General features: G+C 43.4%; 1 protein-coding gene across 1 annotated transcript in view; it reads right to left on the bottom strand.

Annotated features, from left to right (window-relative positions):
• Positions 1–1,400: 1,400 nt before the first annotated feature.
• LOC129714817 (uncharacterized) overlaps positions 1,401–17,179 on the bottom strand; it is a 102,406-nt gene continuing 86,627 nt past the window's right edge. The window contains exons 47-55 of the mRNA XM_055664659.1: positions 11,475–11,510; positions 10,283–10,306; positions 7,824–7,850; positions 6,209–6,226; positions 5,989–6,015; positions 4,374–4,397; positions 2,596–2,631; positions 2,377–2,403; positions 1,401–1,486 (exon numbers count right to left, since the gene is read on the bottom strand). Of these exons, the coding sequence (XP_055520634.1) occupies positions 1,401–1,486; positions 2,377–2,403; positions 2,596–2,631; positions 4,374–4,397; positions 5,989–6,015; positions 6,209–6,226; positions 7,824–7,850; positions 10,283–10,306; positions 11,475–11,510 (305 nt within the window). The remainder of the gene's footprint in view (positions 1,487–2,376; positions 2,404–2,595; positions 2,632–4,373; positions 4,398–5,988; positions 6,016–6,208; positions 6,227–7,823; positions 7,851–10,282; positions 10,307–11,474; positions 11,511–17,179) is intronic.

The raw sequence follows: 17,179 nt of genomic DNA, 5'->3' as shown, positions 1-17,179 counted from the left end.
GAAGAAAATCCTTTCCACCCATAAATTTGTGAATCTGTGGAACTTTGTGCTTCAGAAGGCAGTGGAGGAAATTCTCCGGATGCATTCAAGCGAGATTTCGAGAGAGCTCTTAAAGATAGTGTAGTCGGGGGATATGGGGAGAAGGCAGGAACGGGGTACTGAACGTGGATGAACAGCCATGATCACAATACATGGCGGTGCTGGCTCGAAGTGCCGAAAGGCGTAATCCTGCAGCTGTTGTCTATTGTCTATTGTCTATTGACGAATAATTTTCATCCTTCCCTCAAATTCACTTGGACCATATACGACATCTCCTGACCATATCCAGATCTCACCATCTCCTCGCAGGAGGCAGATTATTAACCAACATCTACTACAAGCCTCCTGACTCCCATAGCTATCTTGACTACATTTCTTCCCACTATGCTTTCTGTAAAGTCTCTATCCCCTACAACCAATTCCTCCGTCCACGTCGTATCTGCGCCCAGGATGAATTTTCCGTACTAGGTCATCGGAGATTTTCTCATTCGTACGGAAACGGGCTTCCCCTCCTCCATCATAGACTAGGGTCTCATCGAGATCAAGCTGCTCCGCTCGAGCTTCCCCTTCCCCCATTAGCAACAAGGGCAGAGTCCGCATTGTCCTCACCTTCCAACCCAACAGCTATCTCATACAGCATATAATCCTCCAACACTTTGGCCACCGACAACGGGATCGTACCACTGGCCACATCTTCCCATCTCCACCCCTTTATGCTTTCCGCTAAGACCGTTCCTTCCGCAACTCCCTGGTCAACTCCTCCCTTCCCACACAAAGCAACCTCTCCCCCAGGTACATTCGCCTGCTACTGCAGGAAACGCAACACCTATCCCTTTGTATCCCCCCCCCCCCCCTCGACTCCGTTCAAAGACTCCGACAGTCTTATGAGTTGAGGCAGAGGTTCACGAGCCTCGTCCACTGTATTCGCTGTTCTAGCGGTCAACATCTGTACATCGGCGAGACTAAGGGCAAACTCATCTCCCGGTTGCTCAGCACGTTAAATCCCCCGCCCATTCCCAATCTGTCATTTCCGGCCTGGGCCTCCTCCATTGTCAGAGTGAGGCCCAAGGCAAATTGGAGGAACACCCCCTCATATTTCCCTTGGGTATCTTAGTGGTATGAACATTGATTTCTCTAACTTCAAGTGACACTTGCTTTGCCTCTCTCTCCATCCCCATCCACCTTCCCATTTCTCCCAACAGGATTACCCTCTTAGACAGCATTCTATGTCTGCCCCCCCCCCCCCCACTCCCCAAACTTCAGTCTGAAGAAAGGTCTCGACCCGAAATGTCACCCATCCCTTCTGTCCAGAGATGCTGCCTGTCCCCCCTTAGTTACTCCAGCATTTCGAGTCTACTACGTTACACAATTCTGTACAAAACATTCATGTGGACAAGATATATTTGCTCACCGGTGTCTCCGATTGATTTTCTCAACGATTCTATTTCTGAGCAAAAAAAGTGAAAGATAATTAATCCAGAGTGGAACCTGTTTGAATATGAGATAAATAATGTCGGAGTAAGTACTTTGCAACAAAAATGTTGGGGCTTCTTTATGTCTTTATGAAGATGATGGGGATGGAGAGAGGGGCAATGCAAAGATCACTTGAAGTTAGAGAAATCAATGTTCATACCGCTAGGGTGTAAACTGCCAAAGAGAAATATGATCACAATGAATGGCGGTGCTGGCTCGTAGGGCCGAATGGGACCGCTGCACTTGTTTTCTTTGTTTCTATGTTTCTATGTAATAAGCTTTGATATGCAGATACGCTCGTTCAGAATATTGTCAGTTGATCAGTGATATTTCAGGAATTTGCGTCTGCGAGTAAATATATCAGAAATGTGCGGCACGTGTATTTAAATAGAGCGGAGAAAGCATTCGATGATCGAATAAGAATTCGAAATAAATTTGAAAAGAGGCTGAAGACAAAGCTATATTTGATGCCGATCCCGAATTCTGCCTGTGTGTGCGTGCGTTTCTATGTGAATGTATGTTTCCGTGTGCCTTTTCATGTGTATGTCTACATATTCGGCTGTATATGTGTGTATGGTTGTGTGTGTGTGTATGTTTGTGTGCGTTTACGAGAGAGAGAGAGAGAGAGAGAGAGAGAGAGAGAGAGAGAGAGAGAGAGAGAGAGAGAGAGAGAGAGAGAGAGAGAGAGAGAGAGAGAGAGAGAGAGAGAGAGAGAGAGAGAGAGAGAGAGAGAGAGAGAGAGAGAGAGAGAGAGAGAGAGAGAGAGAGAGAGAGAGAGGGGGAGAGAGAGGAGAGCATATAAGAGAGAATATAAGAGGAAAGGTTTTGTTTGTGACAGAACCAATATTCGTATCAGTTGTCTACCTGTTTCCTTCTGTCTCAGTTTCTCCTCTGTCAACGAAAATTTGTTACACAATGAATTGAATTTTATAAGATCAACTAACATCTGAAGCAAAGCGCGACAAAATTGACCTCTTTTGAAAACAGCTGTTGTTTATTTTCGGCTGAACCAATTTTTTGTAAAGATGATGCATCAAAAAAAAAAAGGCATTATTTCATGAAATATGATCTACGAAAACTTACGCGTATCTTTGAGATTTCTTGCGCAATCGCCAATTCCTGCAACGTAAAATGGAAACTGTTGATGTCCCGTAAGTAACACCGGGTGTCCTTCAAATTAAAATATTGCGGCGATATAAATCTCTCGCACTTTTGTGCGTACAGTGTTTCCTCAATTAATTCTCGAATGTTCTACATACAACGCACTGAGCTAGAAGTCGAAAGCGGATCATAGAAACTTGATTGTCAAACACCATAACGCAGGACTTGCAACACAGCGCGATTTGGAGCAGGCCGACATTTTATTTGGAGTTTCATCCTGGACGTTGGGCATGCCGGAATTTCGTCATGTTTTTTTTTACGACGGCAACAAAGCCCTGGGTGATTGTGCTATCTTGCAGGTCTGGTTCCTCTTCTCAGCTTGTACTTTACCTGCCTGCATCCCCGCTACTGTCGGCTACTGTATTTGGAGGAAATGGGAGGAGTCAAAAGAAAAGTTATTAAGGGTTAGGACCAGCTCATCTAGGCGCATCTAGTGTATCAGTAGATGGGGACTGGTTGCTTCTCGGGTCGTGAAAGAAACGAAGGACTTTGAGACCCTCCTGGTGGGGGATCGAGGTGTAGAGTGAGTGGATGTCCTTGGTGAAGATGAGGGAATGGGTGGCCTCGAAAATGGAAGTGTTGAAGTCGACGAAGAGCGTATGACATAGATAGGGAGGGGTTTAACCAGGGGGATGGGATGTCGTCGAGGTATGTGGAAATAAGTTCGGTAGGACACGAACAGGCAGAAACAATGGGTCTGCCAGGCCAGTCAGGTTTGTGGATTTTAGGGAGAAGGTAAAATCGGGACGTGCGGGGCTGGAGAACGACGAGGTTGGAGGCTTGGGGGTGCAGGGAGCCGGAATTGATGAAGTAAGTAATGGTGATAGAAATAGTGGTCTGGTGCTCGTCTGTGTCAGAGTTGGCGCGTCGCCTCAGCCTTGTAGAGTTGGCGCGTGGCCTCATCCTTGTAGTTAGCGCGATAAGTCCTTGTTTGTCCGGCGCAGGAGTTAATACCCCTGTCCGACTTAGGAAACTTGAACGGAAACCTCTGGAGACTTTGCGCCACCCAAGGTTTCCGTGCGGTTCCCGGAGGTTGAAGGTGGTTGCCGGAGGTTGCAAGTAATGGAAGCAGGTAGGGAGACTGACAAAAACTTCCAGCGACCCCTGGGAACCGCACGGAAACCTTGGGTGGGGCACAAAGTCTCCAGAGGTTTCCGTTCGGCTTTCCTAAGTGGGACAGGGACATCATTACAGTTCGCCCACTTTGATATTGGGAGAACGTACGTTTGCCAAGCATATGCTCGGGAGAAATGTACATGAACCTCTTCGCCGGTGTCGGGTGAATGCTCCACAGCGCTTCCTACGCGTCAGGAGCCCCAATCAGTCAGCTGAAGCTATCATGAATTGTATGTGCATCCTTGGCTCCGCGCACATGGAACTCCACTTGACGAGCTTTCGCTTTTCTAAATCATGTTTACTATCCTTGAAGCAGATTGTCACACATTTGATATCCAATGCGCTGCATTTCTTGTCACTGCAAATCGTGGTGGACGAATTCTGAGACACACTTCAACGAACATTGCAAGCAAACGGGCCGTCCTTCCGTGGTAGTTCTTGGCTACCCATCGGACAAAAAAAAACAAAGATTTGCACGATAATTGTTTTGTTTTAAATAAAACGGATATTATATTGCTCCGCAAATGAATACACAAACAGAATTCGTGTTAAAAATCCATGCGCAATGACGTTTATTTGGTTACCTGCTAATTCGTCCGTTTTCTCCTCTAATAAAATAATCAATATTGTATGTTAATAACGGTGGACGGTTTGTTTGTGTATTTTTTTCATGAAATGATCCGCAAAAGCCGATGTTTATTGGTTCGCTTGCAATAGTGAAACTTTATACAATATATATATGATGGACGACTGCCTCCCAGCAGAAGCATTCAGTTGCGACGATTTAATCGGATATTAAAGGTCGCTTTGTTCCTAAACACATTTAGGGTTGTGCAGTGAAACGGATTTGTTAAGGTAACTCGAGGTAAAGGAGCCATTAAGAGGTAGTGACAATATTATGACGTTTTAATCCACAATTTGAGAGAAAATGGTTAATTGGAAGTGTCGTTATTACAGATGAGCAAAGTGGGTATTTGAGCCATGAGGGGGGAGTTGGCTGAAGTAGGCTGGAAAGATACCCAAGCAGGAATGACAGTGGAACCACAAATACAGGTATATCTGGGAATAATACAGAAGGCGCAGGATCGGTTCATTCGAAAGGGAAGACATATTCCAAGGGGAGTAAGGGGCGACCGTGGCTGACAAGGGAAGTCAGGACGAGTATAAAAATAAAAGAGAAGAAATATAACATAGTAAACATAAGCGGGAAATCAGGGGATTCTTCTTCTTCTTAAGCCTGTTTCTCCTCTAGGGAGCAGAGGCCATTGACAACCGTCCTCCACCACACGGGTTTTGCCATTCCTTTCGATATCTCCCCAGTTCAGCCCACTCGCATACAGTTCTCTCTGGACAACTAATCTCCAGTTGTTTCTGGGGAGACCTATTTTCCTTGGGGTTTGATTTCAGAGCTTGTAGGGTCATGTTTGTGGCAAGTTTCCAATGGGTGTGCCCAATCCAACTCAATTTTCTCCTTTGAATTTGTTAGTCTGGCTTGCTCTTTTGGACAGGTCCACGTTGCTTACATTGTCTCTCCACCAGGAGTGAAGTATTCGCCTAAGGCAGGGTTTAATGATTGTTTACTAATAACTAAAAAGTCAATACGGGGAGCAAAGATGATGTATAAAGGAAAACTAGCCAAGAATATACACGAGGATAGTAAAACCTTCTTTAGGTATGTGAAGACAAAATCTAGTTTTAGACCAAAGTTGGATCCTTGAATACTGATAAGGGTGAATTTATTAGAGTCTGTCAAGATTGCACAGAATAAGACTGCATTCGTTTAAGTGGTGAATTAGATTTGCTTCCGGAATCTACAATTATACCGACTTCACCGGACAATGCCCAATAAATATATCTGCACCTGCAAGGTTAATCAGCTGATTAATTTCATCAAGCTTCATGAAACCTTTAGGTAAACGACTGTAGTCAGTACTTTTGCAATTTGCAAACCGATGCCTTACGAAGTAATTTTCGAAGGTGTTCGTTTTCTGTAATCCTGGCCAGCTTCCCCTCGTACTTCATCTTTTCTGCCCTTTTTGTTTCCCCCTGTTGCCCTATGACAGTTTCCCAATCCACTCGCCAGATGCGGGCAGTTAGCAGCTGCAAAATTAATTTCAGATTCATTCCATCAAGCTTCAAGTAACATTTAGTTAATTTACGGTAGTCAGTACTTCAACAATTGAAAAACCGATGCCTTACGAAGTAATTTTCGAAGATTTTCGTTCTCTGTTATCAAATCAAATATGAAGGAAGAATGAGTATTTTCATTTTAAACCAATATTACAAATAATATTTTCATGGTAGAAAATACAAAATACGAGGATTTTGAAGTTGGTTGTTTTAAACCCATTTAAATAGTTTGCTCATATAAGCATTCTGATATATGGTAAGCAATTCAAATGTTTAAATATCATTTTACCTCTTTTCAGTTGTTTCACTGAAAATAAAACAAGTATGAAGGATATAAATAACTCAATATTTACTTTCACGTTGTCAAGGTTTAATGGATGATTCGCGTTGACTCGTTTACATGCGTGCATCAGAGATACATGGACTTTGGTGTCAGAAGTATGGCCATGTATTTCGCTAGTATCGGAAAGATGGCCGATTTTCTTAAACACTACTTGATGAGGAATCTCGGCGCATGATCAAATACAACGGACTTATTACGTTGAGCCTAGCGGAAGAGCAGCAAAATGAAACCGACAATTATGATGTGTGCAGATAGGGTTAAAATGATGGATGTAATTCGCTCGGAAGTTTAACTGTAGGTGTAGCTGAAATAATAAAATGAACGATAAGACGAGCCAGAATTTGGAGAAACGTGTTGCACTTGTTGCACGTGTTGAAAGGATAGAGGTTTTCCAAATATCGCCGCCAGAATTGATGGTAAAAAAGGACACCCACACTTAACATCCCAACAGTAACCAGTGGAACAACTATGATCGACAAAGCTGTGAATTGGTCAAAGGGAGGTATATTAATATTATCATTTGGCCACAGTAATGCATGATTTCACCATCTTCTGCAAATCACGACCATTCAACCAAGTAAGAATTGTATTGTTCTGTCTGGGATACATGACAATAAAATACAGTCTTGACCTTTGAAAAGTGTAAACTTTTGATTCATTTTCAAACATCGTGTTGATGGTGTTGAATCAAAAGTAGTGCACAATGCCTCGCGTCCGCCAATACATAGAGGGATATGCCATAGAGGGAGTGCAGAGAAGGTTCACCAGACTGATTCCTGGGATGTCAGGACTTTCATATGAAGAAAGATGGATAGACTCGGCTTGTACTCGCTGGAATTTAGAAGATTGAGGGGGGATCTTATAGAAACTTACAAAATTCTTAAGGTGTTGGACAGGCTAGATGCAGGAAGATTGTTCCCGATGATGGGGAAGTCCAGAACAAGGGGTCACAGTTTAAGGATGAGGGGGAAATATTTTAGGACCGAGATGAGAAAAACATTTTTCACACAGAGAGTGGTGAATCTGTGGAATTCTCTGCCACATAAGGTAGCTGAGGCCAGTTCATTGGCTATATTTAAGAAGGAGCTAGATGTGGCCCTTGTATGGAGAGAAGGCAGGTACAGGATACTGAGTTGGATGATCAGCCATGATCATATTGAATGGCGGTGCAGGCTGGAACGGCCGAATGGCCTACTCCTGCACCTACTTTCTATGTTTCCTATGTTTCTATATTTCTACATGGACACAATGGCAGCACAAATTAGAAATTGTAAAGCGATGGGAGAATGGCAAAAATTAACAAGATAATAATACATTAAATGATTTAGTCTTAGTTCATTACAAGCTTATAAGTTAAATAACAATTGGGGTGATTGAATATTGAAACACTGAACGATTATTTTCAGTTTGATTTGCAGTAGGTATTCATTTTAATTGCCTAAATGACGAACGCAGTTCATGAAAGAGCATGGAAAATACGTACAGTTAATTGCACAGGATAATTATCTGCCAAAAGTGTTGTCGTATTTACTTACTATTGAAAACATATTGGATTACTAACCACTACTGTCCGAAACATCAGACTTCCCTGAAACGTTATATATAAGAGAATGATAAGCAACCACAACAAGTAAAATGCTTTGATTTCCTACATACATAAATGGTTGTAACTGGATCTTATCTGAACGCGATCTCATAACACACACGAAAAATTTAAATGATCTTTGCGTGGTGACGTATTATATGGGCGGCGGTAGCCTTGATGGATTTCTGATACGATTAGCAGCTTTTTCTGATCATGTTCCTGGTGTATCTCGACCACATTGACGTAAGGGCAGGACAACAAATAATGGAAAGTGATTGATACTGAAAAACAGACCGAGAAGACACAGGAATATAATGGGTGATACGGTGTTTGGTATGGTACTTTGGAGCTGATACGTATTCTGACAAGGGCGTCTATATCTTAAGGACTCGTCTCAGTTTCCGGGATGACTTAGATCAAACTCAGGGCGATCAGTTTCCGGCGACGAATCATAGACTCCATTCACCATCACAGATCACAATGGGCAGAGTTCGGCTGGCGATTAAGGTAGCACTTCCCCGCGGACGATACTCATAGGGCAGACACTTCACCCCACCTTTGCCTGACAATCACGGCGGCAGGCGCGGGCACACCGCGACGCCCTGTGTCTAAAAATGCATTTCGTTGTCTCTGTACTGTACACTGACAATGACAATAAATTGAATCATTTCATTTTCACTGGTCGCACAGTTCTTTCTAATATTGCTGGAGATTTTAATATTATTTTATTCGATTCTATGTGGTGCTTATACAACCTCCCCTCACCTTGACAAATGAGATCGGAGGAGGTGCACCTCAGTCTCACCTGGACGAACTCCCGTGGTGCCCAACTGGAGTCCAGCTCTCGCTCTCCCCCCTCTTGCCCGCTTCATTAAAGGTCAATTAAGCGGTTCCACTAATCGCATCCATCTATCTCTCGGTATCACAATGTCTCTTGACAACAATCGTATATCAGATAAACTCCCTGCTTGATATCATGTGTCACCAGCATGGTATGACCTGGTCTATTCTTGCTCCAATTCCCAACCCAACCCCAGACCCACCCCCACAATCAGTCGAAAGAACTGACACGACCAGAAAAATCAACTATCCATTTCCTCCAGATATTCTGACTGGCTTGCTGAGTTATCGCAGCATTTCATGTCTACCTTTGCTTTATGCAAGCATCTCCAGTTTATTTCTCGCAGGTTCTCTAAGATTTTGTTTGGATCACGCAGGGTCCACATATGATAAAAGATAATAGTAATGTCACATCTATTCTCCATCTCTGGGATACATACGCAATGTAGATTAGGGAAGGGTAAATCTGATGGACAACCTTGCCAGTGAATTATCCACGTTAATCCTAGCACGGTCTCCACATCCTTTTGCCTATAGAATTCTATTGAATATTCGTATGTATTTCAGTTTCGTTTAGAGGATATTCATAATCAATATTTCTGTCGTTTTTTGCATTTTCTTGCAACAAATATATTTTGTATTGATAAAGAATCGTTTCTATCCATTTCGTTGCTTAATTTCAGATGCAATGTTTTCTGGAATAGTTAACAATGACAAGACATATACATCTCTTCGCTATCTTCGTTTGGAAGAGAAGGGTCTCAGGAATTTTACGTTCCCAGTTCCCTGCTTCCTTGTGGTGGATGTTTTGTTATTGACAAGACGTCTTTGTTATTGGTCTCCTAATCCGAGGACAGACATTCTTGCCATAGAGGGAGTACAGGCAAGGTTCATCAGACTGATTCCTGGGATGGCAGGACTTTCATATGAACAAAGACTGGATAGACTCGGCTTGTACACGCTAGAATTTACAAGATTGAGGGGGGATCTTATAGAAACTTACAAAATTCTTAAGCGGTTGGACAGGCTAGATGCAGGAAGAATATTCCCGATGTTGGGGAAGTCCTGAACTAGGGGGTCACACACAGTTTAAGGATAAGAGGGAAGTCTTTTAGGACCGAGATGAGGAAATTATTTTTTTTACACAGAGAGTGGAAAATCTGTGGAATTCTCTGCTACAGAAGGTAGTTGAGGCCAGTTAATTGGCTATATTTAAGTGGGAGTTAGATGTGGCCCTTGTGGCTAAAAGGATCAGGGGGTGTGGAGAGAAGGTAGGGATGGGATACTGAGTTGGATGATCAGCCATGATCATATTGAATGGCGGTGCAGGCTCGAAGGGCCGAATGGCCTACTCCTGCACCTATTTTCCATGCTTTTATGTTTCTGGCGATTATTTTTGCACGTCGCCAGCATATTTGCCACGTGACTCCAACATTTACTGTATTTTGGTTGTAACAACACATTCGTTCCCTTGATAAATGTGCAATTCATTGGTTTATTTTTACGCGCATTCTACATGTAACCACAACCACTGGAATTAAAATTTCCATGTTTCCTGTACTTAATTGACTATAATATTTGGCTTAAACATTTACCGGAAGTGCTGCAACCGCTTGCCTCTAAAGACAAAGAGAAATAGAATAAATATTGTGCAAATCTTTTACAATATTTTAAATTGGTCGGCAACAGGCATTATCACATTCACCAATGATCCACGATGCAGACCAATCGAATGGGGAATGTCACAACTCATCTCACGCACGTGAGCCTGGCATATGATCCAAGAATGCAGTCATTTTAATTTGAAGTGCACGTCTTTAGAATGCGAAATGTAACCATTAATGTGTATTCCCTTAACATTGGAATTTAATTTTAACGAAAGTGAAGACCGCACGGGAATGTCTTAATAAATTGTATATTTCAAATCATTACCATCTTGTACTGAATTGACAAAAAGTAGTTTTCAAATGCAGGGCTATTTTTAATTCTTGTAAAATACCAGGGAACGCAAATTTTAATCTGTTGCCAGAACTAGCAGCTGTTCAAGATAGATACAAAAAGCTGGAGTAACTCAGCGAGCCAAGGAACATCTCTGGAGAGAGGGAATGGTTGATCTCTCCGCACGAAGGCCTTCATCTGAAGAACCAAAACGTCAAACGTTCCTTCACTTCAGAGATGCTGCCTACACCGCTGAGTTACTCCAGCTTCTGTGTCTGTCTTCGGTTTAAAACAGCATCTGCCGTTTCATTCTAAACATTTAACAGCTGCTCAATTTGGTTAGGTTATTCCTGGAACATGGTTTCAAGATTCGGCCGTGGCATTCGTGCCGCCGAGTGCCCGCCGCCTGTCCATGGATGTGGCAAGCCATCGGCATGTATCGTAAGGAGCGGAGGCAGTGGACGATGCCTTCGATTTCAGTTGCACATAGAGCAAGGGTTCAATGGTGTACACCCGATAGCTTTCCATACCGTCATCTTGCAGACAATTGGATTCGCACATTTGAAAATACCCGGCAATGAACACATGTGTGATTTGTAAGAATCTTAAAATATGTAAATCGACAACATATTTGGGAACACGAACAACATTCAGAGCGATAATTTAGTGATTCAATGGAATGGAATCACACTCCGCAGATATTGCATGTCTGTTTATATATTACGGTATTAGTTTCATATATGAAAGAAAGCCCGCACCCTAATCCCATATAATTACTAAAATGTCTACTCATTATTTTCGGCATGTTATTCTTTCATCGTTTTCGCAACCGGCTGAAGTTGTACAAACCCATATCAGCGACTTTTTTTTCCAATTTCTTGATATCTGGAAAGGAACATAATAGGTTAATTGATGATTTCTGACACACGTTCTTGTATTTTATTATAACCGCTGATTAAATCTAAGGCATCGTCGGACAGCATGACTGTCAAAAAATGACGAAGAAAGCTGTCAAATTGATCATGGAAAAAAATAAGTATCATGGTATTTTAAAGGTATGTACACAGTTATGTTGGTTATCTTAAAAGGAATTTACCATAGTGTGAGATTGGTATATTTTGCAGCATAACGAAGTAATGTCGGATTTTGATTTTATATTGTGCTATAATCGCAAAGACGGATTAAGGAACATAAAAATGCTTGTTGATGTAGAGGGAAACAAGACAATCATTTGAAAATGGATAATAGTTCGCAGCAGAAAAAGCCAGAGGCCCAGAGACGACCACTAAATGACCGAAAGTAAGGACCATATAACCATATAACAATTCCAGCACGGAAACAGGCCATATCGACCCTTCTAGTCCGTGCCGAACACATATTATCCCCTAGTCCCATATACCTGCGCTCAGACCATAACCCTCCATTCCCTTCCCATCCATATAACTATCCATTTTTTTTAAATGATAAAAACGAACCTGCGTCCACCACCTTCACTGGAAGCTCATTCCACACAGCTACCACTCTCTGAGTAAAGAAGTTCCCCCTTATGTTACCCCTAAACTTCAGTCCCTTAATTCTCAAGTCGTGTCCCCTTGTTTGAATCTTCCCTACTCTCAGTGGGAAAAGCTTTTCCACGTCAACTCTGTCTATCCCTCTCATCATTTTAAAAACCTCTATCAAGTCCTCCCCTTAACCTTCTGCGCTCCAAAGAATAAAGCCCTAACTTGTTCAACCTTTCTCTGTAACTTAGTTGCTGAAACCCAGGCAACAGTCTAGTAAATCTCCTCTGTACTCTCTCTATTTTGTTGACATCCTTCCTATAATCAGGTGACCAAAATTGTACACCATACTCCAGAATTGGCCTCACCAATTCCTTGTACAATTTGAACATTACATCCCAACTTCTATACTCAATGCTCTGATTTATAAAGGCCAGCACACCAAAAGCTTTCTTTACCACCCGATCTACATGAGATTCCACTTTCAGGGAACTGTGCACAGTTATTCCCAGATCCCTCTGTTCACCTACATTCTTCAATTGCCTACCATTTACCATGTACGTCCTATTTTGATTTGTCCTGCCAAGATGTAGCACCTCACACTTATCAGCATTAAACTCCATCTGCCATCTTTCAGCCCACTCTTCCAACTGGCATAAATCTCTCTGTAGACTTTGAAACTCTACTTCATTACCCGCAGCCCCACCTATCTTAGTATCATCTGCATACTTACTAATCCAATTTACCACACCATCATCCAGATCATTGATGTACATGACAAACAACAGAGGACCCAACACAGATCCCTGTGGCACCCCACTCGTCACTGGCCTCCAACCTGACAAATAACCATCCACCATTACTCTCTGGCATCTCCCATTCAGCCACTGTTGAATCCATCTTGCTACTCCATCATTAATACCCAACCATTGAACCTTCTTAACCAACCTTCCATGAGGAACCTTGTCAAAGGCCTTACTGAAGGCCATATACACAGCATCCACTGCTTTACCCTCATCAATTTCCAGAGTCACATCTTTAAAAAATTCAAGAAGATTAGTCAAACATGACCTTCCAGGCACAAATCCATGTTGACTGTTCCTAATCAGACCCTGTTTATCCAGATGCTTATATATATTATCTATAAGTATTCTTTCCATTAATTTTCCCACCACTGACGCCAAACTAACAGGTCCATAATTGCTAGGTTTACTCTTAGACCCCTTTTTAAACAATGGAACAACATGCGCAGTACACCAATCCCCCGGCACTATTCCCGTGTCGAATGACACTTGAAATATTTCTGCCATAGCCCCTGCTATTTCTACACTAACTTCCCTCAATGTTCTAGGGAATATCCTGTCCGGACCTGGAGACTTATCCACTTTTATATTTCTCAAAAGTGTCAGTACTTCCTCTTTGAATCTCATAGTTTCCATAGCTACTCTACTTGTTTCCCTTACCTCACATAATTCAATATCCTTCACCTTGGTGAATACCGAAGAAAAGAAACTGTTCAATATCTCCCCCATCTCTTTTGGCTCTGCAGGTAGTTGTCCACTCTGACTCTCTAATGGACCAATCCAGTAAAGAATTGTAACAAATCAGGTAATATGATTATATGATTGTAAGTAATTAATTTACACAAAACATCGATAAACTTTTGTGCCGAACTTTACGTAAGCACTACTCGAGATCGCGTGTTTCCACTCAACATTCCAGCATCCTCACTTCAACAGTCCTAGGACTCCACCTGTCAGATGACCTGACGTCCACGACCCAACACCACAGCACTTGTCAAGAGAGCCCAGCAGCGACTGCACCCTCTCCGAAGACTACGGAAAGCAGGTCTCCCCACTACACACCTACGGACTTTTTATAGGGGGACAATCGAGAGCACATTAATCTACGGCATCACTTCCTGGTTCGGGAGCTGCAAGGCGTACGAACGGCATCAACTAGACAGGATTGTGAAGACCGCCTGCAGGATTATTAGTGCTCAACTCCCTTTCCTGCTGGACATATACAGGAAGAGATGTATCAGCAGAGCCATCTCCATCATCAAAGACCCCTTCCACCGATCGCATCACATATTCTCCATCCTGTCATCTGGGAAGAGGTACGGAGCATTAGCTGCAAAACCAGCAGGATGCTCCTCAGCTTCTTCCCGCAGGCTACAAGACTGATAAACGGACTTTGCCCCCTGCCAAAGTATCGCGCACCAACCATCAACTTGGGCACACTGCACCAGAGCCACTGTCGTGCCGCTGCCGATCGGAACGCCTGTTGATGTTTGGTAGAGAGTCGTGTGTTTAATTTGTTCATGATATATGTATTTTTATTTCTATTTATTTTTTACTGCACACTGAATGGACACTGGTTGAGCAACGTTTTTTTGTTTCCTCTGGGTATGTGAGTACTCAGGAAAATGACAATAAAGATATACTATACTACACTATACAACACATCACTTCCCTATAACATTTCGGTCAAGAACTCTGCAGAGGAACAACCAGAGCAACTTCGGTTACGAGGCAGCAAACAACAATGGCAGAACTAATTAAAATCAATGACTGCTTCTGTCTATTTCCTTGAAACTGGGGTATTGCAATCGTCCAGTTTTCTTCAAATGCCGTACACTTCAAAAACGACGAAGAGGAAGCTTTCAGTTTAACTGTCATCCAATATACCGTCACTAAATATTCACCCTTCCGACTGCGTGTGCATAACTCGGAGGAATATTAATACCTTACTCGTGATGGACCACAGGAGGATAAGGGGTGACATTATAGAGGTGATTTAATCCATTAGAGGTATTGATCGGGTATTTGCACAGAGTATCTTGCAGAGAGTAGATGATAGATGAATTGAGAATGGAAAAAACGGAAGATATAGGTTTAAAATGCGGGAGGGTGGGGAGGGGGGGGGGGGGGGGGGGGGGGGGGTTTAATAGAAAAAAGACTGTATGAAGCGATTCACGAATTTGTCAGCGGTAATATTGTCAAGAGCAAATACTGAGGTGATATGCTTGCGGACTTGCTAATTGTGCAGTCATTGAGCTGTACTGCATGGAATCAACATTTCGCCTCATCTTTTCCATACTATCAAGGCAGCTCGTCCTATTTGCTTGCATTTTGCTTGCGGCCATCTAAGCTCTTTCAATGGACACATAATCACAGAGTAATAGAATAAGAGTGGAACCAGGTCCGTTGATCCAACTTGCCCACACCGGTCAACATGTTCCAGCTCCAGCAATCCCACCTGCCAGTATTTGTTCCATACCCCTCCAAACCAGTCCACCCATGGACCGGTGTAGCTGTTTCTAAATCATTGATATGGTCCCCGCCTCGACTACTCTCTCTGGCAGTTTGTTCCATATATCCACCACATATTTCGGAAAAAAGTTACCCCTCAGATTACAATTAAATATTTTCCCATTCACCTTATGTCTAACCAAATGTATTTAACAACTGCTAATTTGTAATGATTCTAAAGCTTCCGCTGGCAGCTGATTTCAGACCAGAACCACACATTGGCGCAATCGCATTCGGTGGACGTCCTGTCCATGCTTCTCCGCATGAAGCAATCTCCTTGCGTCCTGCTGCGTCCGTTGTGCCAATCCCAAACCCATCTACGCCGATTACCCAGCAATCCTGACCCCGCAATTTAACTAAACCAACCCGAAGCAGGGGGTTGAACGTCATATTCTCACTTCCTGATCACCGCTTCACACCCGCGCCTGCAGAGTGCCTCCCGAAAAACTCCAGTTTGCAAAGGCGGAGATTCGAAAATGGATGGCATGGGAATTGTTGAACGCTCATGGGCTTCCTCAATGCACATGGTTCCCAAGGTCTCCCTCCGGCGGCTGGAGGAGTTGTGCCGACGAGCGCCGCCTGAATGACGCCACAACTAAGGACCGGCACCATATCCCGCACATTCTGGACATCACTGCACACCTGACTGGGGCTAAATTATTTTCTAAAGTCGACTTGATCAGGGTTACCATCACATCCCCGTACGACCGGATGAAATCCCTCCCTTCTCCCTCTCTCTTCCCTCTCTCCTCCTGCCTCCCCCTCTTCTCTCTCTCATCCTCTCTCTCCCCTCTTCTCTCTCTCCGTCTCTCTCTCTCTCTCCCTCCCTTCCCTCTCCGCCTCCCTTCTCTCTCTCCGTGTCGCTCCTCTCTCTTCTCCTCATCACTCTCGCTCACTGCTCTCTCCCTCCCTTCTCTCTCCATTCCCTCTCTACACTTCTCTCTCCCTTCTCTCTCTACCCTTCTCTCTTTCTCTCCCCCTTCACCCTCTCCTTCGTCGCTAACAGCGGGAGCGTCCCACAGTCACTGACCGCGATGCACCGCGATCGGACGCCAACCATCACACCATGGTGACCCCCCCTCACTCCGACTTCAAAATAAGTGCGCTCAAATAGAAATATCACATCTTTGCGAGGGAGGGATGGAATGGATGTAATCACCGGCAAAAGGAAAGGCCGTTAGGACAGGGGAATATTGCTAGTTAATTAACCACGTTCCCGAATGTAAGAACGATTTATGCATGTAACATTTTAGTTTTTTAAATAATGTAGCTCTATTTTGATTGTTAATGCCGAGTTAAAACCTCGTATCCTGGGAAGGGATTGCGGCCGCAGGTTTCACAGTCCCTTCATTGCTACATGGACGGCTGCCAGTTTTTGGTTAATTAACTGGTGGCATTATTTCCCTGTCCTAGCGGCCTTTGCTTTAGCCGGTGATTCCATCCATTCCATCCCTCCCTCGCAAAGATGTGAGATTTCAATTTATCATCACCCGCTTTAACACCGGGGGAAGAACAAACAACAGGGGAGGGACGGGACTTTGTCTTCCATCATGTGAGGAGGGGTTTGGAGATTCACTATGATGGATGTTTGTGTGATTTGTGTTGATTGTGTGCCTTGGTTTTTTCATGTTTGTATGATGCAGAGACTTCATTTCGTCTGAACCTAGGTTCAAATTACAATAAATGGTATTCTCATACTGATTCTGATTCAGATTATCCATGTCAGCCATGGTCGCCTCTT

This window comes from Leucoraja erinacea, chromosome 42 (genome assembly GCF_028641065.1).
Source record: "Leucoraja erinacea ecotype New England chromosome 42, Leri_hhj_1, whole genome shotgun sequence".
Taxonomy (NCBI): domain Eukaryota; kingdom Metazoa; phylum Chordata; class Chondrichthyes; order Rajiformes; family Rajidae; genus Leucoraja; species Leucoraja erinaceus.
Note: the sequence above shows the minus strand (reverse complement) of the source record. Positions and strands in the feature narration are given on the sequence as shown.